This window comes from Festucalex cinctus, chromosome 20 (genome assembly GCF_051991245.1).
Source record: "Festucalex cinctus isolate MCC-2025b chromosome 20, RoL_Fcin_1.0, whole genome shotgun sequence".
Lineage (NCBI taxonomy): Eukaryota > Metazoa > Chordata > Actinopteri > Syngnathiformes > Syngnathidae > Festucalex > Festucalex cinctus.
In genome coordinates, this window is record NC_135430.1 from 10876945 (window position 1) to 10898524 (window position 21580).

General features: G+C 37.6%; 1 protein-coding gene across 4 annotated transcripts in view; it reads right to left on the reverse strand.

The window, feature by feature from the left end:
* Positions 1-21580, reverse strand: part of prex2 (phosphatidylinositol-3,4,5-trisphosphate-dependent Rac exchange factor 2) — a 48996-nt gene that overhangs the window by 24819 nt on the left and 2597 nt on the right. Inside the window, exons 2-13 of one of the 4 annotated variants that reach the window (XM_077509192.1) lie at positions 14988-15059; positions 13515-13637; positions 13321-13425; positions 12418-12519; positions 10491-10652; positions 8707-8840; positions 7335-7438; positions 5996-6145; positions 5767-5908; positions 3939-4039; positions 2886-2989; positions 2764-2813 (exon numbers count right to left, since the gene is read on the reverse strand). In XM_077509192.1, the coding sequence (XP_077365318.1) occupies positions 2764-2813; positions 2886-2989; positions 3939-4039; positions 5767-5908; positions 5996-6145; positions 7335-7438; positions 8707-8840; positions 10491-10652; positions 12418-12519; positions 13321-13425; positions 13515-13637; positions 14988-15059 (1349 nt within the window). Of the gene's footprint in view, positions 1-2763; positions 2814-2885; positions 2990-3938; positions 4040-5766; positions 5909-5995; positions 6146-7334; positions 7439-8706; positions 8841-9099; positions 9301-9850; positions 10058-10490; positions 10653-12417; positions 12520-13320; positions 13426-13514; positions 13638-14987; positions 15060-21580 lie in introns of those variants that run through there. The other 3 variants (XM_077509193.1, XM_077509194.1, XM_077509195.1) reach the window with 3 other exon arrangements.

The following is a 21580-nucleotide window of genomic DNA, read 5'->3' on the forward strand; positions in this document are numbered from 1 at the left end:
ATTTAGTACATAAAACCGTTATTTTTTTATTTTATTTTACTGCATCCCAAAAAAATATTGATTTTTATTATTTAATTATTTATAAATAAAGAAGTAGTATACAGGACTTGCTCAGAAAATTAGAATATTGTGATAATGTTCTTTATTTTCTGTAATGCAATTTAAAAAAAAACAAAAATGTCATACATTCTGGATTTATTACAAATCAACTGAAATATTGCAAGCTTTTTATTATTTTAATATTAAGAAAACTCAAATATCCTATCTCAAAATATTAGAATATTTCCTCAGACCAAGTAAAAAAAAAAAAAAAAAAAAAAAGCCAATCAGCAATATTAAAACAATAATAGGATTATTATTTAATTGCATAACAGAAAATAATGGACTTTATCGCAATATTCAAATTTTCTGAGACAGTCCTGTATTATATATCTATTTTATGTGCAGTATACTGACATTTGACTACATTATTGTGCTCTTTTTATTGTTGTACATTTAGACAACTTTTTCCCATAGTCATTATCTCCTGTTTCCTTTTACTTGCATGACAAACTGAAGGCCAACATCATCACTAACGCTGTATAATAAGGATAATAAATGACATAAAAGTATTAAGTAATGTAACAAACGTGAGGTAAATGAGTCCACGTTCTGGACAATTGGCGACAGGAAAAAACATTCCAGTGCGAGCGAGCGAGGGCCCCAGCAGTGTTTGGTCCCTGGGGTCCCCCCCGTCACACCCCCTTTCCCCTCCTCATCTCCATGCGGTGTTGCTGTTTTCCAGAGACACAAACAGAGCCGTGACTTTCCCATGAAAATGGGGTCCTCCCTCAGGGGGGGGTGAGGCAGAAGGGCCAAGTTACAGCCCCCCGGGAAAAGCACAACTGCTATGACTTTGCACCACACTGGCGGACTGACTGAGGACTTTGTTGCTTCCTCTACAATGTAACATTGTGTTATGTAACTGTATGTGTCTGGGACAAGCCAGCCAAAAGCGTACAGGAGGAGGCACCGTGCCCTCCCCCGCTGAATGGGAGAGGCTGTCACCAGTGACAAATGGGGGGCAAACTGCGGTCTGGTGAGCACCCATATGTCCAGCACGAGGAAACAGCAGGCCCAGGCTGGCGATGGAGGGGGGAAGAGGAGGTCGTTTATAACTTGCTGTGCAAAGGGAAAGTCAGTTATCATAGCTGTTTGTTTGTTAGTCAGCAGGATCGGCCAAAAAAACAACTCGACCAATTCTTGTGAAGTTTTGGAGTGAAGTGGGACAAAGGCAAAGGGTAAATCTGGTCATTTTCTTATGGAGATCTGGCAAAAGATGCAGCTCGGACATGCTTGTTTTTATGACCCCTAGGCTGGATTACTGTAATTCTCTATTAAGAAGCTTCTCAGAAAAGACTGGGCCAAAATGCTGCTACTCGAGTACCAATTTCCGTTCTCCTCAAATGTTTTCGCAATGCGTACTCTGCCAAGAAATTCGCCGCATAATTAAGCAGGGGTGGTTGTAGGGGGGTGCTGGTTGTTTCATTTAAAATGCAGCATTCCCATGCTCCACAACAGGCACCAGAATTTCAGTTTAAAGAGAAAAAAAATAATACAAACATGCTTATAACATCAGAAAATCCGAATTAACATGCTTTTGGCTAAAACAGTGGTGTCCAAGCTACGGCCCAGAGGCCATTTGCGGCCCGCCGTCCATTTTTCAGTGGCCCGCGGCATATGCTAAAAATGGCATTTGACTCAGTTAAAATAAATTAACAAAAACAAAAATGTTTGGAGATGGTCAAAGTAAGAAGGGATTGTGTCGAATAACACAAGTGCTATTAAAGGTTATTTTAGTTAACTAAAACTAAACTTAATTTTAGTCTTTGGTAATTAATTTAATGCATGAGCCTTTGCTGATGACTTTAAATGTAATTTTTAGTAGATTTATTTTGATATAAACCAGAATAATGACGTTTGAAAGTATGTCACACAGAAGTGACCATCAGAAAAGCACCTTCAGATTACGTCGCTCCCATGGTGTTTTTTAAATACTACGCACAAGTAATACATATTAAAAAATAACAAATAAAAACTCAAATACTAAAAACTAAGCTTTTATTGATTAAAGAACTAAAACTAAAAAGAAATAACAGAACCACCCTGAAAACTAATTAAAACTAACTGAATTTAAAAAACAAAACTCAAAACAAAATAAAAACTAAAATAAAAAAATTCCCAAAACTATAATAACCCTACTGCCATATTACAAATAAATTGGTTTATGTACTGTAGCATTTTTTTAGATATGCAAAAGCACAAATAAATTATTTGTACAATTTTTTTAGGATTAAACACAATTTCTGTTCATAATATTTCGTGGCCCTGGCATCAGTCTGATTTTCTGTATGTGGCCCTCAAATAAAAAGTTTGGACACCACTGGGCTAAAATATGTGCAGAGATACCATAATCCAAATGGCTGCTGCTTAAATACCAATTCCAAGTAGGAGAAGAGATCACAGCTCAAAATGAAGATTTATTTCCAACTCACCTGAGTGAGTGCTATATGCTAAATGCTAACATTGGGACGCTTATAAGGGAGAATGTCAGCATTCTAATGCAGTTGATATGCTAAGGGATAATACATTCCTAATGTTCATCGGAACGGAAAGTGGTAGTTAAAAACTGTTATCACTCTTTAAAGGCTCTCTCCAAAACAAGGGTCCAAAAAGCTGCTGCTCGAGTACTGACTAGAACCAGGAGAAGAGCTCAAGGCTCACCTTATGACAGGAGTGAAGAGACTGTGAAGCCGACAGAAGAGGCGAACACCCTGAGAAAGAGAGGGCGAAAAATAAAACTCCTTCATTCTCGTCAAACTATTTTCAGCCGTCTGGCAGGTTACCTTGGATATGACGTCGTGCATGTCGCTCCTCGGGTGGTAGGTGCCGTCGTCGTAGCGGAAGCGGTACAAGACGGGCTCGGGTTTGAACTGGTGCTTGTCAGTGACTAAAACAAAAAAAATAAAAATAAAAAACAACAACATTCTGTTGTTTTTCCACAAGCTTTTATCTCATTTTGCTCCGAAGAAGCAATAAAGAGCCGCCAATGTTTGATAGTTTTTTTGGACCGTGAAGAAACATATTGAAGATCAGCTTAAGCTTCATGAGCTAAACACACAGGAAGTGTGCCACGAAAGCATTTCAGCAAAAAGAGATGAATGCTCAAAATAATCCCTGACAGAAAGAATCCATCCATTTAACGCCTCGTTAATTGGGGCCTAAATGCTGCTGCTCGAGCACCGACTGGAACTCACACACGTGAATGAAATGTTAGCTTCTCGTGCTCGCCGCCAATTCGTTAGCTGCCCTTCACTTGCTTGACTTAATTCTAGTAAGTTTATACTTCTTTGTTTTGTTAGCTGTGAGGAAAAAGTCAATTGTAGCATCCTAGTTAGCGTCAGTAGCATGTGCAAATTAGTCACTAGGACTCATGATTGACCAACTTCTGGTGAAAAATTGTAAGCTAGTCGCTGATTCGTTAGTTGCCAAACACTTCGGTTACCAGTTTTATTTTGGTACGTTTTCTACTTCCTGTTTCAGTTCTGTAGAACCGGTAATATAGTAGATTTATTTGGTGTAAAATGTATTTGACTCTTATGTGACTGACGTCCATCTGTTTAAGAAGTTTGACAAGAACGACCACTGAGTGAAGAAGTAGCTTGATATTCTACATTCTTGACAATTACAAAGGCTGCTGGTTGTATTTATTTTACTTTTTACCACCTGTTTCCTCCATAGAGACTGTTAGAAAGCAACGTTTTGTGTACAAATGACTGATTTTTATGTGACAGGTGTCCATCTGTTCGTGATACTGACGGGAAGGAGCACTGAGTGAGGACTTCAGATACTGGCAAGGCTAACGAGGCTAACGAGGGGTCGAAGCTGCGATGACCAACCGTGGTGGATGATGCCATTCTCCAGCAGGGCCTGACCGAGGTGAACGCCCTCCTCTGGGTTGCCCGTCTCGCCGATTTCCATCAGCCAGGATACAAACTCACTGGAAAAAAAACACAGAAATAAATGCATAAAGTCGTCACTTGAAAACTATGAAGGCATCTTGATTGCTTCGAAGTGAAAATATCACAGGCGCGACAAGGAAGCAACCCGCGTGGCAGAACGACAAACACAGCGGCTAATCTGATGGCTTCATTCTGCTGTGATTACATCCTTGTCGTTCCTCGTCTGACCACATAAGCCAAATAAACATCACACTCTTCCCAAGCACTCGGCCTTGACGTCTCTGCGACACACCGCCAGGGGAAAATAAGACTGCACAATCATGTCCAATTGTAAACTGTGAAGGACGAGAAAATGCTGAAAAGTTCTCATGGCCTGAGGACAGGCACATAAATGGAACAAGTGGATGGGAAGATAGCTAACAGCTAGCATGTTGTAAAGCTAACATAGCAATCTACGGATCCACCAGTCACAGAGCATCAATATAACTATTTGGTCCATTAAACTTTCAGATCAATAATTAGTCATTTGAAAAGAAAAAAAATCAGGAAGTACAAATGTACCAAAATAAAAGATAATGATAATGACAAGCATACTGTATGGAAGCTAGAAACCTGGTGGCTAAGCTAACGTAGCTGTCAGAAGTGACAAGATGGTGTCAATTACATAACAAAAGTCAGAGAACATCCACATGAAAATCACTTCGTCCACAAAGTCAAAACTGACTAAAAAGAGGAAGTACAAACAAACAAAATAAAAGCAGAAGCCCAAACAACTAATGTGATGTAAAATTCTCAAACATAACACATAAAAATCCCTACCTTATTAAAATGACACGTGACTAGCATATAGTCGCTATCCATTTACTAGCTAGCGTCAGAGGCTAACGTAGCAGTCAACATATTTCGTTGGACTTACAGAAGAACCAAATAAAAGTTTCTGACTACAAAAAGTAAGAAGTTGGAAGCAATAACGAATCAAAATGGGAAGCAGAAATCTACCAAAGTAAAAGCAGCAGAGCTAAACCATAAAACCGCAAAATGTTCAAGACAAGAAACATAAAAAAAACAAAAAAAAACCTCTACATTTTGCAATTAAGGGAGGCTTTGTAATAGCATGACATATTTGTGGTGGTTTGAGGTTATTTCAAACATGACAAATGCCCACTCTCAGTTTCACATGTAGTTCACGTCAGCAGCGGTAACCGGTAATAACGACGGCGCGACAATAACACCGCTGTTATTTTTAAAAGCGTGCGGCGGAGGAAAGAACATAGCTGTGGCCGAGTTTACACGGCATGGCGGTTTGGGAATGAGCAGCGACCACGTTCTGCTTTGGTCGCTCTCCTCGCAGACACACCGCAGCAGGAACGCCGTGGGAAGAATGCATGCCGGAGGATAAATGGGAGCTAAACGGTAGCTTGCTAGGTTGCTAACATTAACACCTGGATGAATAAGGATGTAGACTTTCTTTAGCTTTCGACGCTAGCTGTTGTTATGTTGGCAGGTTTCTATGCCCTGACAATAGACATACTTTGTGTTTTTCTTCCTAATTTGCACGTAGGAACACATTATGACCGAGATTTTGTGGTAAAAGGATACCTTCCTGTTTTGTGTTCCTCATTGTATTCAATGACCAACTTTTTGTGGACAAAGTACTTCAATTCAGGTCTCTGATGACTAGTGTTTATTTGAGTCCATCGTTTTGTGATGTTTGACAGTTTTGCCATTGATAACGTAAAATAAGAACACATTTGGGGAATCTCACCTCCCCAGGAAGCACTTTGGGAAAGTGCTGAGCTTGCGTTTGCGGTCCTTGATGAGGTGCCCTTTGCTCATGAGCTGGTAGAGCTTCTCCCCCTTCTCGGACACCATCAGCCACGTGTCCTGCTCCATGCCCAGCGTCAGACCTACGGACACATTCACAATGTGGTCAAAAAGTATTGGGATACTTGGATGTTCTCTCTTTGGGTTCTGTGTGATATGTTGTGACGTACTCTTGCGACGTTCGCGCTCTTTCATGATAGCCTCCAGCCACTCGTGCTTCTCCTCGGCCGTCTTGGCCATGCACACGAACCACTTGTTCTTGGCCGTGTTGTGGATCTTCCAGCCATTGTTGACGATATTGCCGGAGCTGTGGTAGTCGGCTGCAGGGGGGAACATCCAGTTACCGTAACAAGGACGACAATTGGATTATCAGTTTTTAAAAAGGGCATGATGTGAAAATAGTGCAGGAAGTGTCATTTTTGTTGGAAAGGACCGGTTATTGACCAAGGTTTTGTAAACAAAAGTCTTTATTCGGATCTGCTGCTTGATGTGTGGTCCATCCAACCAGCCAGTGTGTAACCAAACCATGCCAATCATCATCACCATGTGTCTGCCGTTATTTTGAAAATACCTCAAGGGCATTTTCACAACCCCAGGCAGCAAGTGTACACTTGGGGGAGAGAAAAAAAAAAAAGAAGTCTTCATTATATGGAAACCCAAGCCGTAATTCACTTGTCGGACACGTGAAGCCGATATCCCGCCCGCGGTGTTGGCAGGACACCCGCGGGTCGCGCCACCTGCCTGCCGTGTTTACGCAGTCTCCGCTGCGTCCATCACTCAGCAAACACGCCCGATAGAGAGCGAGCGTGCGGAGAGTTCAGGAAATGGCAGCTTCCACTAAAATAAAAGCGATAATCAGGGGATGCGTAGAGCCAAGAGACACAAGTGACCAGGAGGCGCCCACGGGACCACTTAAGGATACGGAGAAGGCAACAAGTAAGCACAAGTAATGTGTCATGTCAAAGGATATAACAGTAAAACAATTAAAATAATAATAATAATAATAATAATTTAATTAATTGGAATTAAAAAAATAATAATATTTTCAGCTGAAGATTCGTGACTTGAAGAGCTTGACATGTCTTTAGCTGCATAAGCTAGCCAGTAGCAGCTAACAGCTGTTATCTTAGCACCTAGCATTCTCCCAGCAGGGGTTTGACACGAGACACGCATACAACTGGCAGCTATTACAGCTGACATGCTTGGAGCCACTTTCACACAGATGTAGACATTATAAAAAAAAATCTAATATAACACTAAACACAATTTTTTGTGAACAAGTGACAAGGAGCGCACAAGCTAACCAGTTTGCACTAACACGAGAAACTAATGTAGCAGTCTACATGTTCGCTCACTCACTGAGCCTTCTCCTTGAACAGCTCAAACTAACGTACTCAAATGAAATTAAATTCAGTAATTTAGAAACGAAAATTCAAAACCAGTTACAGAAGATCCAAAATAAAAGTGCTACAAAAAGGTCGTTCTGGAAACAAAATGTGCATGACTCACCCGTGCCATCGTCCACATTTTCCACTTCCATCACTTCAGTGTTGATTCTGCCTCTGAACAGGTAGCGAGGTGCCTCTGTGGTCGTTTTGCTGTTTTTCAAACGTCTTGGAAAGAAAGAAATGGCGGGTTTGTGTAGATGACAATAGGCATCATGACAACAGCTTATGCTGTTTGAAACGGCGCACCCCTGTCCTCCAAACACGCACCCAAAAAGAAGTAAAAACTCAGGGGTATATTCACTAAGAATGCGCTGCGTCCAGTAATAGCGCGAAATATTGCACCACAACTGTACCCGCAGTCTGCGCCCAGTTACCCACCTATTCACTAAGGATATTGCTCTAATCATATACCGGCGCAAACACGTCCACAAAACTGACAGCTTGGAGCAAAGAGAGCGACGTGCACCATGCCATGCACTGCTGTCATGATCCCGGGATCGAGGTTGCGGCAGGTTTATACATGCTTTCCATAAACGTTATTTGCGTCATGCAAACTCAGTGTAGCTATTTGCGCTGGCGTTAGTGAATTAGACGCTGTATATCAATGAGTCTCATTTGCATTGGGCTGGGCATATTTTGCGTCAAATGTATGCAAATTACCTAATTTACATACGCGCAAATAACACCGGCGCACCAGGACGCAATCTGGTTGGCAGCGCACTTAGTGACGGATTTCGCCATCTGCGCGTCTTTAGTGAATTAGGAGCTCGCTGATTGCTTCATTTTTACCAGTTAGCGCCGCGCAAAGGCGACGCAAACCTTTAATGAATATTCCCCAAAGTGTTTTTTTTAAAGACTTTTTCACTCAACCCTTAACTTTTTCTCAACTTTTCAACCTGCTTCACAATCCGCACAAAGTTGCCACCGCTTCTCGTGCACCCCCACAAAAAAAAAAAAAAAAAGCCCTTTAAAAATACATTTTTGGATACTTTGAAAGTATTTATTCTCAAACTTTGTAAGCCACGCACCCACTTCAACTTGACGCACTAATGCACAAATTGACCACAAAAAAAAAAGCTTGCAAAACCTCCCAAAACAATTTGGGGAAGGCAGACCCCCTCTTCCAACAAATACAAAGCCATTTTTTTATTTTTATAATTTTTGTTTTCTATACATACTCCTAAAAAAGCCTTTTATGTATTTTTAAAGCAGTCTTTATTGAACCTTTTCAGCCATTAAAGTTGGCACACCCCCCTTTGCTGCTCATCCTTAAAAATAAATAAATAAATAAATTCTGGATGCTATGAAAGTAGCCTTTCACAAACTTCTTAAGCCCTTGAAAACCGTAATCCCACAAAAAAAATTTGACAAAATGACTAAATAACACGATCAAAGAGGAGACAAAAGAGCCCGAACGACTCGAGGCGAGCCACCTGTTTTTCTTCTTGCAGTAGACCAGGAGCTTGTCAAACAGGAAGAAGATCCTCTCTTGTACGTTCCCGGCGGAGATCTTCAGCAGGACGCCGTGCATGAGCATCTCCGTGCACGTGTCGGTAATGTTGGAACCCTGACAACACACACACATGCACACATTAAAGAGACGTTTGGATGAAGCACAATATTGAATATTCACACGTGGGGAAGAGAGGAGATTACAAAAGCCCGGCCTTTCCGGTTCAATCTCTCAGGGGTGCAAGGGGGGGGGGACAAAAAAAACACACACACACACACCGCTTCCTCTTCTAAAGGCGTCCATAGAATAACATCCTGTGTGTGTGCGTGTATATGTGTGTTATATGGTGCAAGGAAAATGTCTTTTCCCTCACCTTGCCTGTTCTCGGAGGAGTTGGCGTGCCATGTTTGATTGGTCCCCTCGCAGCTAAAAATAACTACCACCACGCAAGTCTTTTTGACATTCTATTGCTCTTTCAGGACCTTTTTAAACATCCAAGGAGCCCGAGCAGATGTTCAAGTCATTTTGCAGCACCAGACACTCCCTTAAATGTGTCTTTTGCACACACCCCTCAAATTAGCATCTGCATGCCATAATACATGTTCGAGCTCCGTGTTTAGTCCTTTATAGGTCAATGAAAGCATAATTGGCGATTTAAAACAAAAGTGGAAATTGCTTAGTGACCTTTAAATAATGTAAAAAAAAAAATGTTCTGCAACACATACATTAATGAATACAAATGACAAAAGCAATTCAGTTAAAAATATAAATGTTGGTTGAAAAAATAAATAAATACAAATGTGAAAAAACAACTTATAGTTAAAAAGTCTCAAATTAAAATAAAAAAACAAATAAACACATTTCAAGGAAAATATATTGCACTGTCAATTATAAATTTACCGAAAATTTAAAATCCGAAGTTGTGCTAATTTTTTATTTTTTTTTTTACAAATTAGTATCTAATTAAAATTATGACATTTTCTTGAAAAGTAATGAAACAAAAGAATATAAAAAAATCTACCTAAAATGCTATAAAAACAACCCAAAATATATTTAACAATTAACATAAAAATATTTAAAAAGCATAATTTATTATCATTTTTAAAATGAATAAAAATACATACTTTAAAAGGAGAGAAAAAAAAAGGGGAAAAAAAAAGTTTTCAAGACATTTTCTGGTTCGTACTTTGCATCACCAAAATCAGGCCTTTGAACACACGGGTGTGCAGACTTTTCCTATCCACTGTACACGTGATACAAAATAAAGTGCCCAGCCACGTAGAACCGTCATTTTTCTTTTCTTTAAAAAGCAAGTAGTTTAATGAGCGCGCTGTCAAGAGTTCCAACAGCTGTTTTGTTATTTTGATGTCACCTTCATTCCTTCCATCATAAAAGCAAAGCAAACCTTTAAAGCATCATTTCGCCTCATTTCCTCTACGGTGTATGACGAATCGGGAATGAGTTTTTTTGCATTTAGCACAAAATTTGATCAAATGTCCTGCAATGAGCACCCGAAAAAGACGAATAGAAGTGACCACCGTGACCACAATTCTGGCAGTGTGATGGCCAAGCATTGCAGTGAGCTGACGTTTATAATTAATACAGACTACAGAGGCTACACCCACCACTAGGCCCCATTCTCCTCACGTGACACACAAAAAACATGTTTATTTTTTACTTTGCGCGTCATTTTAGTTGATGTATGGTATATAACTATAATTAGTATTATTATTAATGCTGACGGTTGGCGTCTTTGAAACGCACCTCCCAGCCCTCGATGTGCGACTGCCACTCTTCCAGCAGCTCCAGCTTCTCCATCTGCCGCTTGGCTTCATTGATGCCGGAGCACACGGCCTTCATCACCTGCAGCGACTCCTGCACCAGCGCGTAGTCCTCGTGCTTCTTGGGCGTCCGCTTAAGCAGCTCCTGGAAAAATGCCACAACATCAGTGGAGGGAGTTTGATTGCATTGCATTTCTTTTATTGTATTTTTGCCATTGTTTTTATTATTTTTGAATGAATAATTGGATTTTGTTTTTCGTGAATTTATTTAACTTACATTTGCTTGTAATTGTTTGTAATTTTATTTTATTAATTTAAATTTATTACATTTCTAGGTAATTTTATTTTCTGTATTTTTTATTTAATTAATTGTATTGTTTTTATTTCATTTAATAATAATTCATAATAAATAAATTAATGATCTAATTTGTGGAAAAACATGACAGTCAGTGGAAGGAGCTTTGATTGCAATGTATTTCTTTAATTGTATTTTTGCATTTTTTTCTAATTATTTTTGAATTAATAATTGGATTTTGTTTTTACGGAATTTACTTAACTTGCATGCATTTTTTATTCGTAGTTAGTAATTTTATTTTATTAATTTAAATGTATTATATGTCTAGGTTAATTTGTTTTTCAAGATTTTTCTTTAATTTAACATTTATTTTTTGGGACATTTTATTTAATTAATTGCATTGTTGTTTTTTATTTAATAATAATAAATAAATAATAAATAATCTAATTTGTGGAAAAATACAACAAAGTCATTGGAAGGAGTTTGATTGCATTGCATTTCTATTTTTGCATTTTTTTTTATTATTTCTGAATGAAAATTGGATTTTGTTTTTAGTGAATTTAACTTTCATGCATATTTTATTTGTATTTGGAATTTTATTTTTCAGGTGTTTTTTTATTTTATTTAACATTTATTTTTGGTACATTTTACTTAAATAGTAGTTTTTAATTATTTTAATAATAAATTAATTATCTAATTTATTGATTGATTGATTTTCTTTTAAGTTTGTTTTTCTTCTCGGCCTTCTCATTCCACTACGCAAGTTTACGCATGCCAGATACTACAGTTCAGATATGATTTCCACAAGACAAGGCCTGGCAGCTGCGACACTTCCATACGTCCCAGCGTCAAATTACCTTATTTGTCTTCCATGTGTGAGCGCGTATTCCGGACAAAGTCTGATCGGGCTCACGCGTAAAAACAGGATAAAGGAGACCCGAGCCTTTGAACGCGGTTTTCCTTTCGCCCGCGTAGGCAGAAATTTGAGGAGTGACGAGCGGGCGCGGAGGACAGGTACGAACTGAAACGTTACAGCTGGACCGGCTGAGGTAGATGGACGGGCATTCATTCTGCGCCAGCGGTTGAGATTTTAGATTAGGGATTGGATTCTATTTATTTGGTTTGACTCGCGAGGCGCAAACTTGAGAAGCTTAGCTTAGTTTTACTTTCGGAAAGTCCACTTAGCCTCATGCTATCAAAGAATGCAAAACAAGCTAACATGCTAACGGTTCGCATTAAATAGAGAGTTTTGAAACCTTAAAGCAATATGCAATATTTGAACACAAACAGTGAAACAACACATAGAAAGATTGCATCTTACTGAGTCACTTACAGTAGTAAAAATACTATTCTTCGTTTGTGTCTGATTGACTGTACTGCATCATACTGCCTCCTGGTGGCCAAGCTGGGCACACCATAAGGAGCAGCACAATGAATTAGATTGCAGCAAAAAATCATGATGAATAAGGTGTTTAATCTTTACATTGCACTTAACTCAATTTTACAGTTTCATTACACGCCACCAAAACCATCCAAGTGGAGATCTTGGAAGCTTTTAGTTCCTGGACCCAATTCCAATTTGCAAATGCATCTTTGAAATTGGTGTAAAACTCACTCGGAGCAGCAGCGGGTACTTGCAGATCCTCTGAATGGGAGCCACCAGGTACCCCTCCAGCGGAACTTCGGTATTCTTCCGGCCTCCCAGCAACATGCAGTTCTACAGAAGACACAGAAAATTAGCTGAGAGGGAATCCAACTTTTTTTTTTTTCCTCTGCCGGCTCCCTGATGCTCCCCTTGTGGAAGTCTCTCGGAGCGCGGCAGGAAGTGGAAATCCACCCACGCGCATCAGCTGTCTCGCTCACTCAAATACGCAAAACACAACATGCTGTTAATGCTTTAATGCGAGAGTCCAACATTGGCCAACAGTTAAGAGTATCTACTAAGTTTCCTCACATGATGAGACAATGAAAAAAAAAAAAAAAAAGTTTCTTTGTGTGGAAAAATTCCACAAAAACATCAAAAATATATTTTCAACAAACTACATCAAGTCATACATCAAATTAAAGACCTAAATGAAGGCTTTACAGATATACAACTATGGTATCAATGTGCCCTCATTTGATGACACAATGACCCAAAATATGTTCTTGATTTAAAAAAAAAAAAAGGTCTGCAATAACACCATCAAAAATCTATTTTCAACAAAACACATCGAGTAGTACCTCAAAGTAAATCCCTAGATGAGAGCTCTCCAGATATGTACCTATTAAGTCATCATACACTCACATGATTATGTAATGTCCTAAAAACAAGAATTTTGCTTGAAATTGTATGAAATTAGTGTAAAAAAAAAAAATATATATCCAACATGCCACATTGAGTAATATCTGATATTAAAGCCCTGGATGAGTACTTTCCAGATATATAACTATAAAGTCAATATGCCCTCACATGATGACGCAATAGCTAAAAAACACGCTTTATTGTGTATTTGTTGCAATTATATATATTGCTCACCAACAAGCATGTACGGACACTGCGGATCTTGTTGAGCTCCAGCAGCAGCCGCTGAGCCTTCTCGTGATTTCCGCAGTACTCGTCGTAAATCTGGAATCGCCGCCTCTGCAAAACAAAACACAATTTTTGTCTGCGCATACGTCTGGATTTTTTTTTTTTTTTGGAAGTCGGTTATTTCAAGCGTCGTCACTGACAAAGTGCAAGAAGCAGCGTCCGACTTCGTGGTGAGCGTGCGGGTCGGGCTGCAGCAGCTCCTCCACCATGGACAGGAAGTCTTTGTGCACCGCCAGGATGTCCACAATGTTGGAGAACAACACCTGAGAGAGTCAATGAAGAAAGTGTCTGCAATCAACATGGCGGCACGAGGGAAGCGTTTGGGTACGAGCAAAACTCAAGCATGTCACGGCTTTGATCTTGTAATTTAAAACATCAAGACGGCGAGAACAGAGGAGACTTTCAAGCGATACTGGTGGCAATAAAAGAGCAAATGTCGACTCTTGATGGGAGAAATTCAATCCAAATTTTTTTGGTTTCTAGCCCACGAGTGGACATAGTATGGTGAGCCAAATGCAAGAGTCCTGTAAAATTTGTTACATTCATTTATTTTTATTTATTTATTTATTTATTTTAAATATTTTATTCATTTTTTTAAAACTCACTTAATTCATTAAATAATGGGTTGATTATTTGCAAGTATTTTTTTTAATAGAAAAGAACATTAAAATAAAAATCCATTATAAGTATCATTTATTTATTTTTCGTAAAATTTATTAGATCAAATTAAAACGATAAAATAAAAAGTTGGTTAATTTGCCATTAAAACTGCAACGCAAATATTAACAAATACAAAAAAAAGCATTTATAAAATTATTGCTACCAAATTATAATTTTAAATGATAAACAATACAATTGAAATAAGATAATAATAATAATAATAATAATAATAACAACACAAACAATTTACATATTTTTCCAACCATTTGAACGTTTTCTTAACCTATGAATGTCTGTCCGTCTTGGGGGTCGTGGGGGGGGGGATTGAATCCAACATAATTATTTGCAAACATTTTTTTTAATTAAAAAAAATAAAATAATGTTGTTGTTTTTTAAAGTAAAATACAAATCCATTATATGTATATATTTTAAAATGCAGTTATTTTTTTCAAAATAATTTGTTAGATATAATTAAATTAAAATAAAATTTTGGTTAATTTGCAATTAAAAATGCAACACAAATATTAATGAATACCAAAAAATGCATTTATAAATTACTGCTGGCAAATTATTTTAAATGCTAAACAATCAAATGAAATAAGATCATTTAAGTTTTTTCCACACAGACAATTTTACATATTTTACCAACCATTTTAACTTTGTTTTTTAACCTATGTCCGTTTTGGAGTGGGGGAAAAGGAAAAAAAAACAAATAAAATAAAACATCAAACGTGGCCCTTGAGCCCAAATGTCTGCCATGGCTAGCATGACCCCCAGTCGGCATCCTAAATCCTCTCCGCAGGGACGGCGTGTTCCCAAACAAACTATAAAATGGCGGGATATGTCCGATAACCCTCAAGGATGTGTTGTAAATATCTGCTGGAGGCTTGTTCGAGAGTAGTCTTTAAGAATACCGTAAATATTGGCAAAAAAAAAAAAAAAAGTCCCCTCACCTTGACCGTTTCTTCGGTGATGTTCTTGTCCATTTTGGTGGCCGCGTATTGGTCCAGACGATGCAGGAACACCTGGAAGAGGACAAGGGAAAGTTCGTTTTCGTCTTTTTCAGTTAAGATAAGCTTTCAGGGTTAATTTTATATATTTATATTTGTATTCATGCACGTACATACAGAAGAAAAAAGGTCAAACAGTCGTAAGAATTGTACTTAACTTATTACAAAATACCAAGTAACTACGAGTGTTTTTTTGTTTTTGTTTTTGTTTTAAATTCATGCATTCCTTTTGTGTTTACCGTCATAGTTCTCACTTTTAAATTCACTCGTGGGAAAAACAAGCCGACATGTCAGTTCATTTCCGAGAAACACTCCAGAGGAAAACTGTAACAGTGAGTGCTGGAATTTTGGGTTTGAGGGGGTAGGGGGGGGGGGGGGCTACTTCAATAATCAGGCTCTTTGTTGTGGTCCAACTAGCTGATTAGCATTCTGCAGCCGGCATCGCCTCGCAACTCTCCGACACTCGGTGGCATTAGCATGCCATTAGTAAGTCTAATATGTACTAACACGGAGTGCACGGACCTCGACAGGGCTTTCCTGTGTCGGGCCCGAGCGGAAGGTGCGCTTCCTGCTGCCGACGTACGGCATGAAACATTAGCGAGAGGAAAAAGTCAAAATGCTTCAGTAAGAAATCACATTTATAGTCATTAAAATATATAGTATTGGCAGGCGAAAGGAGACACTTTACGCATAGTGCCGAAATAAAAATAAATAAAAATAATAATAATAAATAGGCACACTAAATAATTATGCTCAAAGTATTACAGGAATATCAAAAAATGTAAAAATAAATATTAGAAAACTTGGAAAATATATATTAGAATACATAAACATATTAGATAAAAATGATAAAGAAAAATTTGAGAAAATACAAACGTAATACTAAACAGAGATTTTTCAAAATATAAAATCTCTTTGAAAAAAATAAACAAAATACAGACTTATCTGACAAAAACATTTCAGATAAAAAAAAAAATACTGTCTACAACATATTCGTGATCTATGACATGAAAAGTATTTTTTTTTTAAATAAGTAAAAATAAAAAAAATTACAAAATATAAATGAGGTTAAAGTTATGCTCAAAATATTACAGGAATATAAACAAAATGTAAAAATAAATATCACAAAACATGGAAAATATATATTAGAAAAAAAACAAAATATTAGAAATCATTTTTCATAATATATAATAGAATAATCTCTCTTTGGAAAAAATTAACAAAATACAGAATTATCTGACAAAAATATTACCGACGCACCAAAAAAAATAAGTACTGTACACAACAAATTAAAGATCTATGACATCAAAAGTATTTTAAAAAATTACAAAATATAAATGAGGTTAAAATACAGAAATATGACAACACACCAACTTTAGAAAATAAAATAATTTAAAAAAAATACATTCATATGTACAAAATGTTAGAAAATGTAAATTTTAGACAAACAATATGTAGAAAAATATTGTAGAAAAATAAGAAAAGATACAGAAATGAGACTCCTATTTTTCTTTTTTTTTTTTTACAAAACACAGAAAACACGAACAAAAGAGACTGAAAATAGATTATATGAAACACAAATGACATGAAGAGTACACAAATATTGCAAAACACAAAATAATACAAATAAAAATGTCATAAGCAGTAATTTTTTGAAAATATAAAAAATATTTAAAAAAATAAATAGAAAATTAGGCATGAAATTTAGAAAATTAGGAAAAATCATACAAATACCTTTGACAAACACAAATGAAAAATGAATCAATTCTTTAAAAGAAAATTAGAGCAATTCAAAGAGTAGTACTATGCATGTGAAATCTGTTTTACAAGTCCTCGCTATTGTTAATAGTAATATTATTTCTGAATATTTATACACTGTGTATGTTATGTTCTTAGAATGAAGTCTGAGGGAGGGAAAAAAATGCTCCTTCTGAATAAAAGCAGCAAAGCTTCATCGGTAATTTAGTTAAAAGTAAAGTCCTGGAAAATGTCCAAGACGGGAAGCTGACTCATTGGATTTATGGACCTGGACCGACTGTGAATCGAAGCCCATTTTCAGGACAGCCCATAAATATACACTTCATTTGCCTAATTGTGTTGTGCTTTTAGTGGGTCAGCCAAATGCCTTTTTATTTACTTGCAACGAAGCAAAAGCGGCGATTGTTTGCATCCGCCGCTCCTTCGTGACGGCGCTGAGCCCGGAGGGGAGCGTTTTTGAGCCCCCGACAGCGGATCCAGGCTGTCTGGACGTGGGCCAGGCCTGAATCCCAAGTAGAACTGTGTGCATTGGTGACGCTCTTCCGGCCTCGTTGGCCATCCGTGTCACGTCCGACACTGACCGTTAAAGCTTTCAAATTGGATACAGAGAAGCAACTGTGCTCTTATTTTGTATTCCAAACTGTTTCTAGTGTAAGATTGTGGAGAGCAAGCTAAGAATGTACAATGGTGCTACACTGAAAATACTCGGCGCAAGCATCATTCGCCATTGCAATGAATGGAAATACCACCTCGGCCACCAGGGGGCACTATATTACAGGCATACAAAAGGTAAACGAAGACGAGTTTCACAACTAAGTGAATCAGTAAGATGTAGTTGCGTTTTTGGAGAGTATAAAGAATACAGTGGTGCTTTAAATAATAATGCTAGCTGTTGTTAGCTTGCTAATCAAAGTGCGAACTTTTATGCTACTGAGGTGATGGCAGGTAACTTAGCCAGCTAAGCTAACACCTTACAAGGGACATTGATAACTGTAACCAATCAAATCTGGATCACTCTCAAGTTACTATCACTGAAAAATGCGTTGCCTAGTTAGCTTAGTTAGAAGCATAACGGTAGTATTTTGGTTAAAAGGCTCACAACAACATAATAAGCTTCTTAACCAAAACGTGAACATTACGCTAGTGAGGTGAAGGTAGGTCACTTAGCCAGCTAAGCTAACGAGGCTAAGCTAACAACTTAGGTTAGCCCACTGTATCGCCTGGGGATAAAGACAACCAAACTGCAACACTGTTCCCATAATAAGCTAGTTAGCTCTCTATTTACTATCACAATCAATCAAAAATGAGTTGTCTTGTTAACTTAGCTGACCAAGTTAGCAGCATGGCAGTAGAATTTTGGTTAACAGGGTCACAACACTAACAACACAGCAGTAACTTGGCATTATTGATTTTTGACAGCTTATGGCTACATGTGACCAAATAGCTTTATCATTTTAAATTACACCCCTCAATAAATATTGTAAAATGTATCAAAAATTAAGATATTGTTAATTTCTTTACCATAATGCTAACTCTTCTAACGCGCGGCCTGGTTACGCAATGCACCGGTGCATTCAAGGACATGCGATACCTTTGATGCGTTACATTCAAGGGGGCTCCACGTAAATCAAACGCGTACGCACTGAATTTCCTGCCATAAACACCTCTTGAGTTACGACCAATCAAAGCGCTTATGATGTTGTTGCATTTTAGTGGGTCCACTGAGAGTAGACTGGCACGGGTCTGCAGTATAACGTGTCACCCAGACAGGAATGAATGGGCCCATCTCTTCTCGTCTGATGCTTCTTTTGTGCATCATTCACACGCTAGCTTTGTTATCGCGATCGTCCAAAGTTTAGGTACACGTGCACAATCGAATGACGGGCAATAACACTAAAAAAATATCATTGTTTAAAAAAAATATTAAGAACTGGACATAAAACGATAGTTTGCGGTCGAGTGGCGTGACTTGTGTCGTTTCCTTGGGCAAAATCCTCTAATTGCAGACAGACACTGTGTAAAGTCTTTAACTGATCATCAAAAGACACGATAAGTGGAAGTCCCCAATCGTGTCTGGTTTTAATTGCATTAAAAGAAAAGGGGCCGGTTTCACCATGCCGTCGTTGTACGCTCACTTAAAGCCATTCGCACAGATGGCATTTATGGGTTTTATAGTGTTTTGGAGGCTCCTCTGGGCTTGTCACATGGTCAACGTTGAGTTCTCCAACTTCAGCTCGCCTGCCTGCTGCTGTGAAAGCAGGAAGCATGCAGCACAATGTAAAGATGGGCAGGGCCAGGTAGGAAGGAAGGAAAGAAGGAAGGAAGGAAATCCTTGCTTGACAAATTCTCTCTGAGACAAAAGGGTGAAAAAATGGACGGGAAGCGCTGAATGGTTTCTTAAGCCAAGCAGCTGAAGTTGTTGCATAAACCGTTTCCAAGACGTTGAAATATGAGAATATTCAAGATAGTCATCAAATTTGGGCTGCAACAAATGATTATTATAATAACCAATTTATCTGTTGATTCTGGTTTTGATTCATCAAAAAATGTTGATTATTGTATTCCAAAGTAAAAGCAAAGGCATTTTTTTAAATAATTATTTAACTTTTAATAATAATATATATATATATATATATATATATATTTTAATAATAATATTCTTTAATAATTTTTAATAATAATAATAATAATAATATTTAAAATAAGTGTTGATTGGCTGAAATTCAAAGAATTTGGAAAATTTGACATTAAACACGGTCTATAAACGATTAATCAATTATCAAAATAATTCTTGATAAACAGTTGTCGTTTAATTGATTGAACCTCTTCATGAAATTGCACTGACAAATGAAATGGGAAGCACAAAGACGATTTAATATCACCATCTGTCTCGAACACCGATTGTAGCTCATCTGGCAGATTTTCCGATACCGGACCTGGAATTTGCCCAAAATGGCTGACTTCATGTTCAGTTTTGGATATGTGTACCAAAGACTTTTTTTTGTGCATCCTGTCATGACAGACACGTTCATCCAATTTCGTGTTGATCAATGTCGAGGCTATTTTTTGTTTGCTTGTTTTACTTTTTGTTTTCGCCTTCCAAACTGTAGTATCTGTGACTTTCAGTGTACATGGCTTTAAAAGGCATCTTGGCTTTTTTTTTTCCTCCCGTTGCTCTACAATTGAGCCCTACGAAATCTGCCTAGCAACGGCACGCTGCCCAAGCAACATGAGCCCTTGTGGTTCTTATTTAACAGCACATCAAGGCTGTGTCTGTAAAAAGCATCCAAATGAGCGCAATGCATCAAAATTAACGCGCGCCAACAGCGATTTGTCGTCCAGCCAAAGAAGACAGCAGCCGAGGGAGCACTTCAACGCATCACGTAAATCTCCTTGCGAAGTTCATTATTTTCCTGTCAGACATGACAATGGAAAAAGCTGTGACACACAATGTTTACATTATGTCTTTTTTCGAGCTTGTTCCGCCCAAGATATAAACCAACGCCCACTATCTCCTGTTATAATTATTCATTATGTAACATCCAGACCTATTTGGGGCATCTCCCATAACCTTTTTCAGTACCGCCAAGATTTTTTGGGGCTATTTTAGTCCACGATAATGCCAAAAATTGCGTTTCCAAATGTGAATGTGGAGGTTGGTCAAGTCTTTATTGACATGACATCAAGCTTGTAAGTGGCTTGATTAGTCTACAAACTAGTGTTAGCAACTAAAAGTTCCTGGAACTTTTAAATGAACATGGTTGTAAAAATTATAATCGTTACGTGAGTAAACCCATAGTTGAAATTCTAGTAGGGATAATATTCAATACCGGTATGAGTATTCACTCTTTGAGTACTCACCAATGCAGTATAGTGCCAACTACTGCTGAGGATGACTTGGACAATGTAAGATTTTTTTTCCCCTCAGTGTGGCTGTGTCGACAGTCTCCATGAGAACCTGACACCTTAAAATAAGGGTGATATCGGCAGATACTGATATCTGATATCAGTACTCGCCCATTCTTAACCTAAATTTCTCAAAGGGCACATTAAGTCAAAATGCCTTCGGGCTCGCATTGTGATAATCACCTCATGGCTTTTCTCTGTTTTCTTCTTTTCTTTGCCTATTTTTTTCCCGGGTTGGGGGGGTGATTGAAACTCATATCTTTGTCATATGTTGTAATGTGTTAATTTGAAAAAAAAAATTAAAAAGTAAATTTTTTCAAAGTAATTTTAAAAAATGGCAAAAATTTAAAAAAAAATTACAAATTTTTATTTATTATTATTATTATTAAGATTGATCATCATGTTCTGTGTAAAACTAAAATAAAATAAAAAATCTGCAAAAATTGTTATAATTTTATTGATTTTTTTTCTGTCGATAATTTTTTGCTAAGCTTTTTTGTCTATTTTTTGTATTTTTTTATTTTATTTTTTTTTACCAATAAATCTATGAAACAAACTAATATAATACAATGCTATTTCTTTATGACAAACTTGTGGCAGATTTTTGGAACGAATTAATGACCTGCTAATTGATTTAATAAGTACCGCGACTCGAGTGAGGATATACGGTATGGATAATGGACAAATGGATAATTAATTTCAATGGCTCTTCAAGACTTTTCATCCCCTTATTCTGAGCTTGGACACAAGTGTGTGCGTGTTCTGAGCCCATGTCTAACTGCACCTCCCCCGACGGGATGAAGAAGGTTGCTCGAGGGGCTGAAAGGCAAAAGTGCAGGGCGGGTCACCGAGAGTGGACGCTGGCCAGGAGG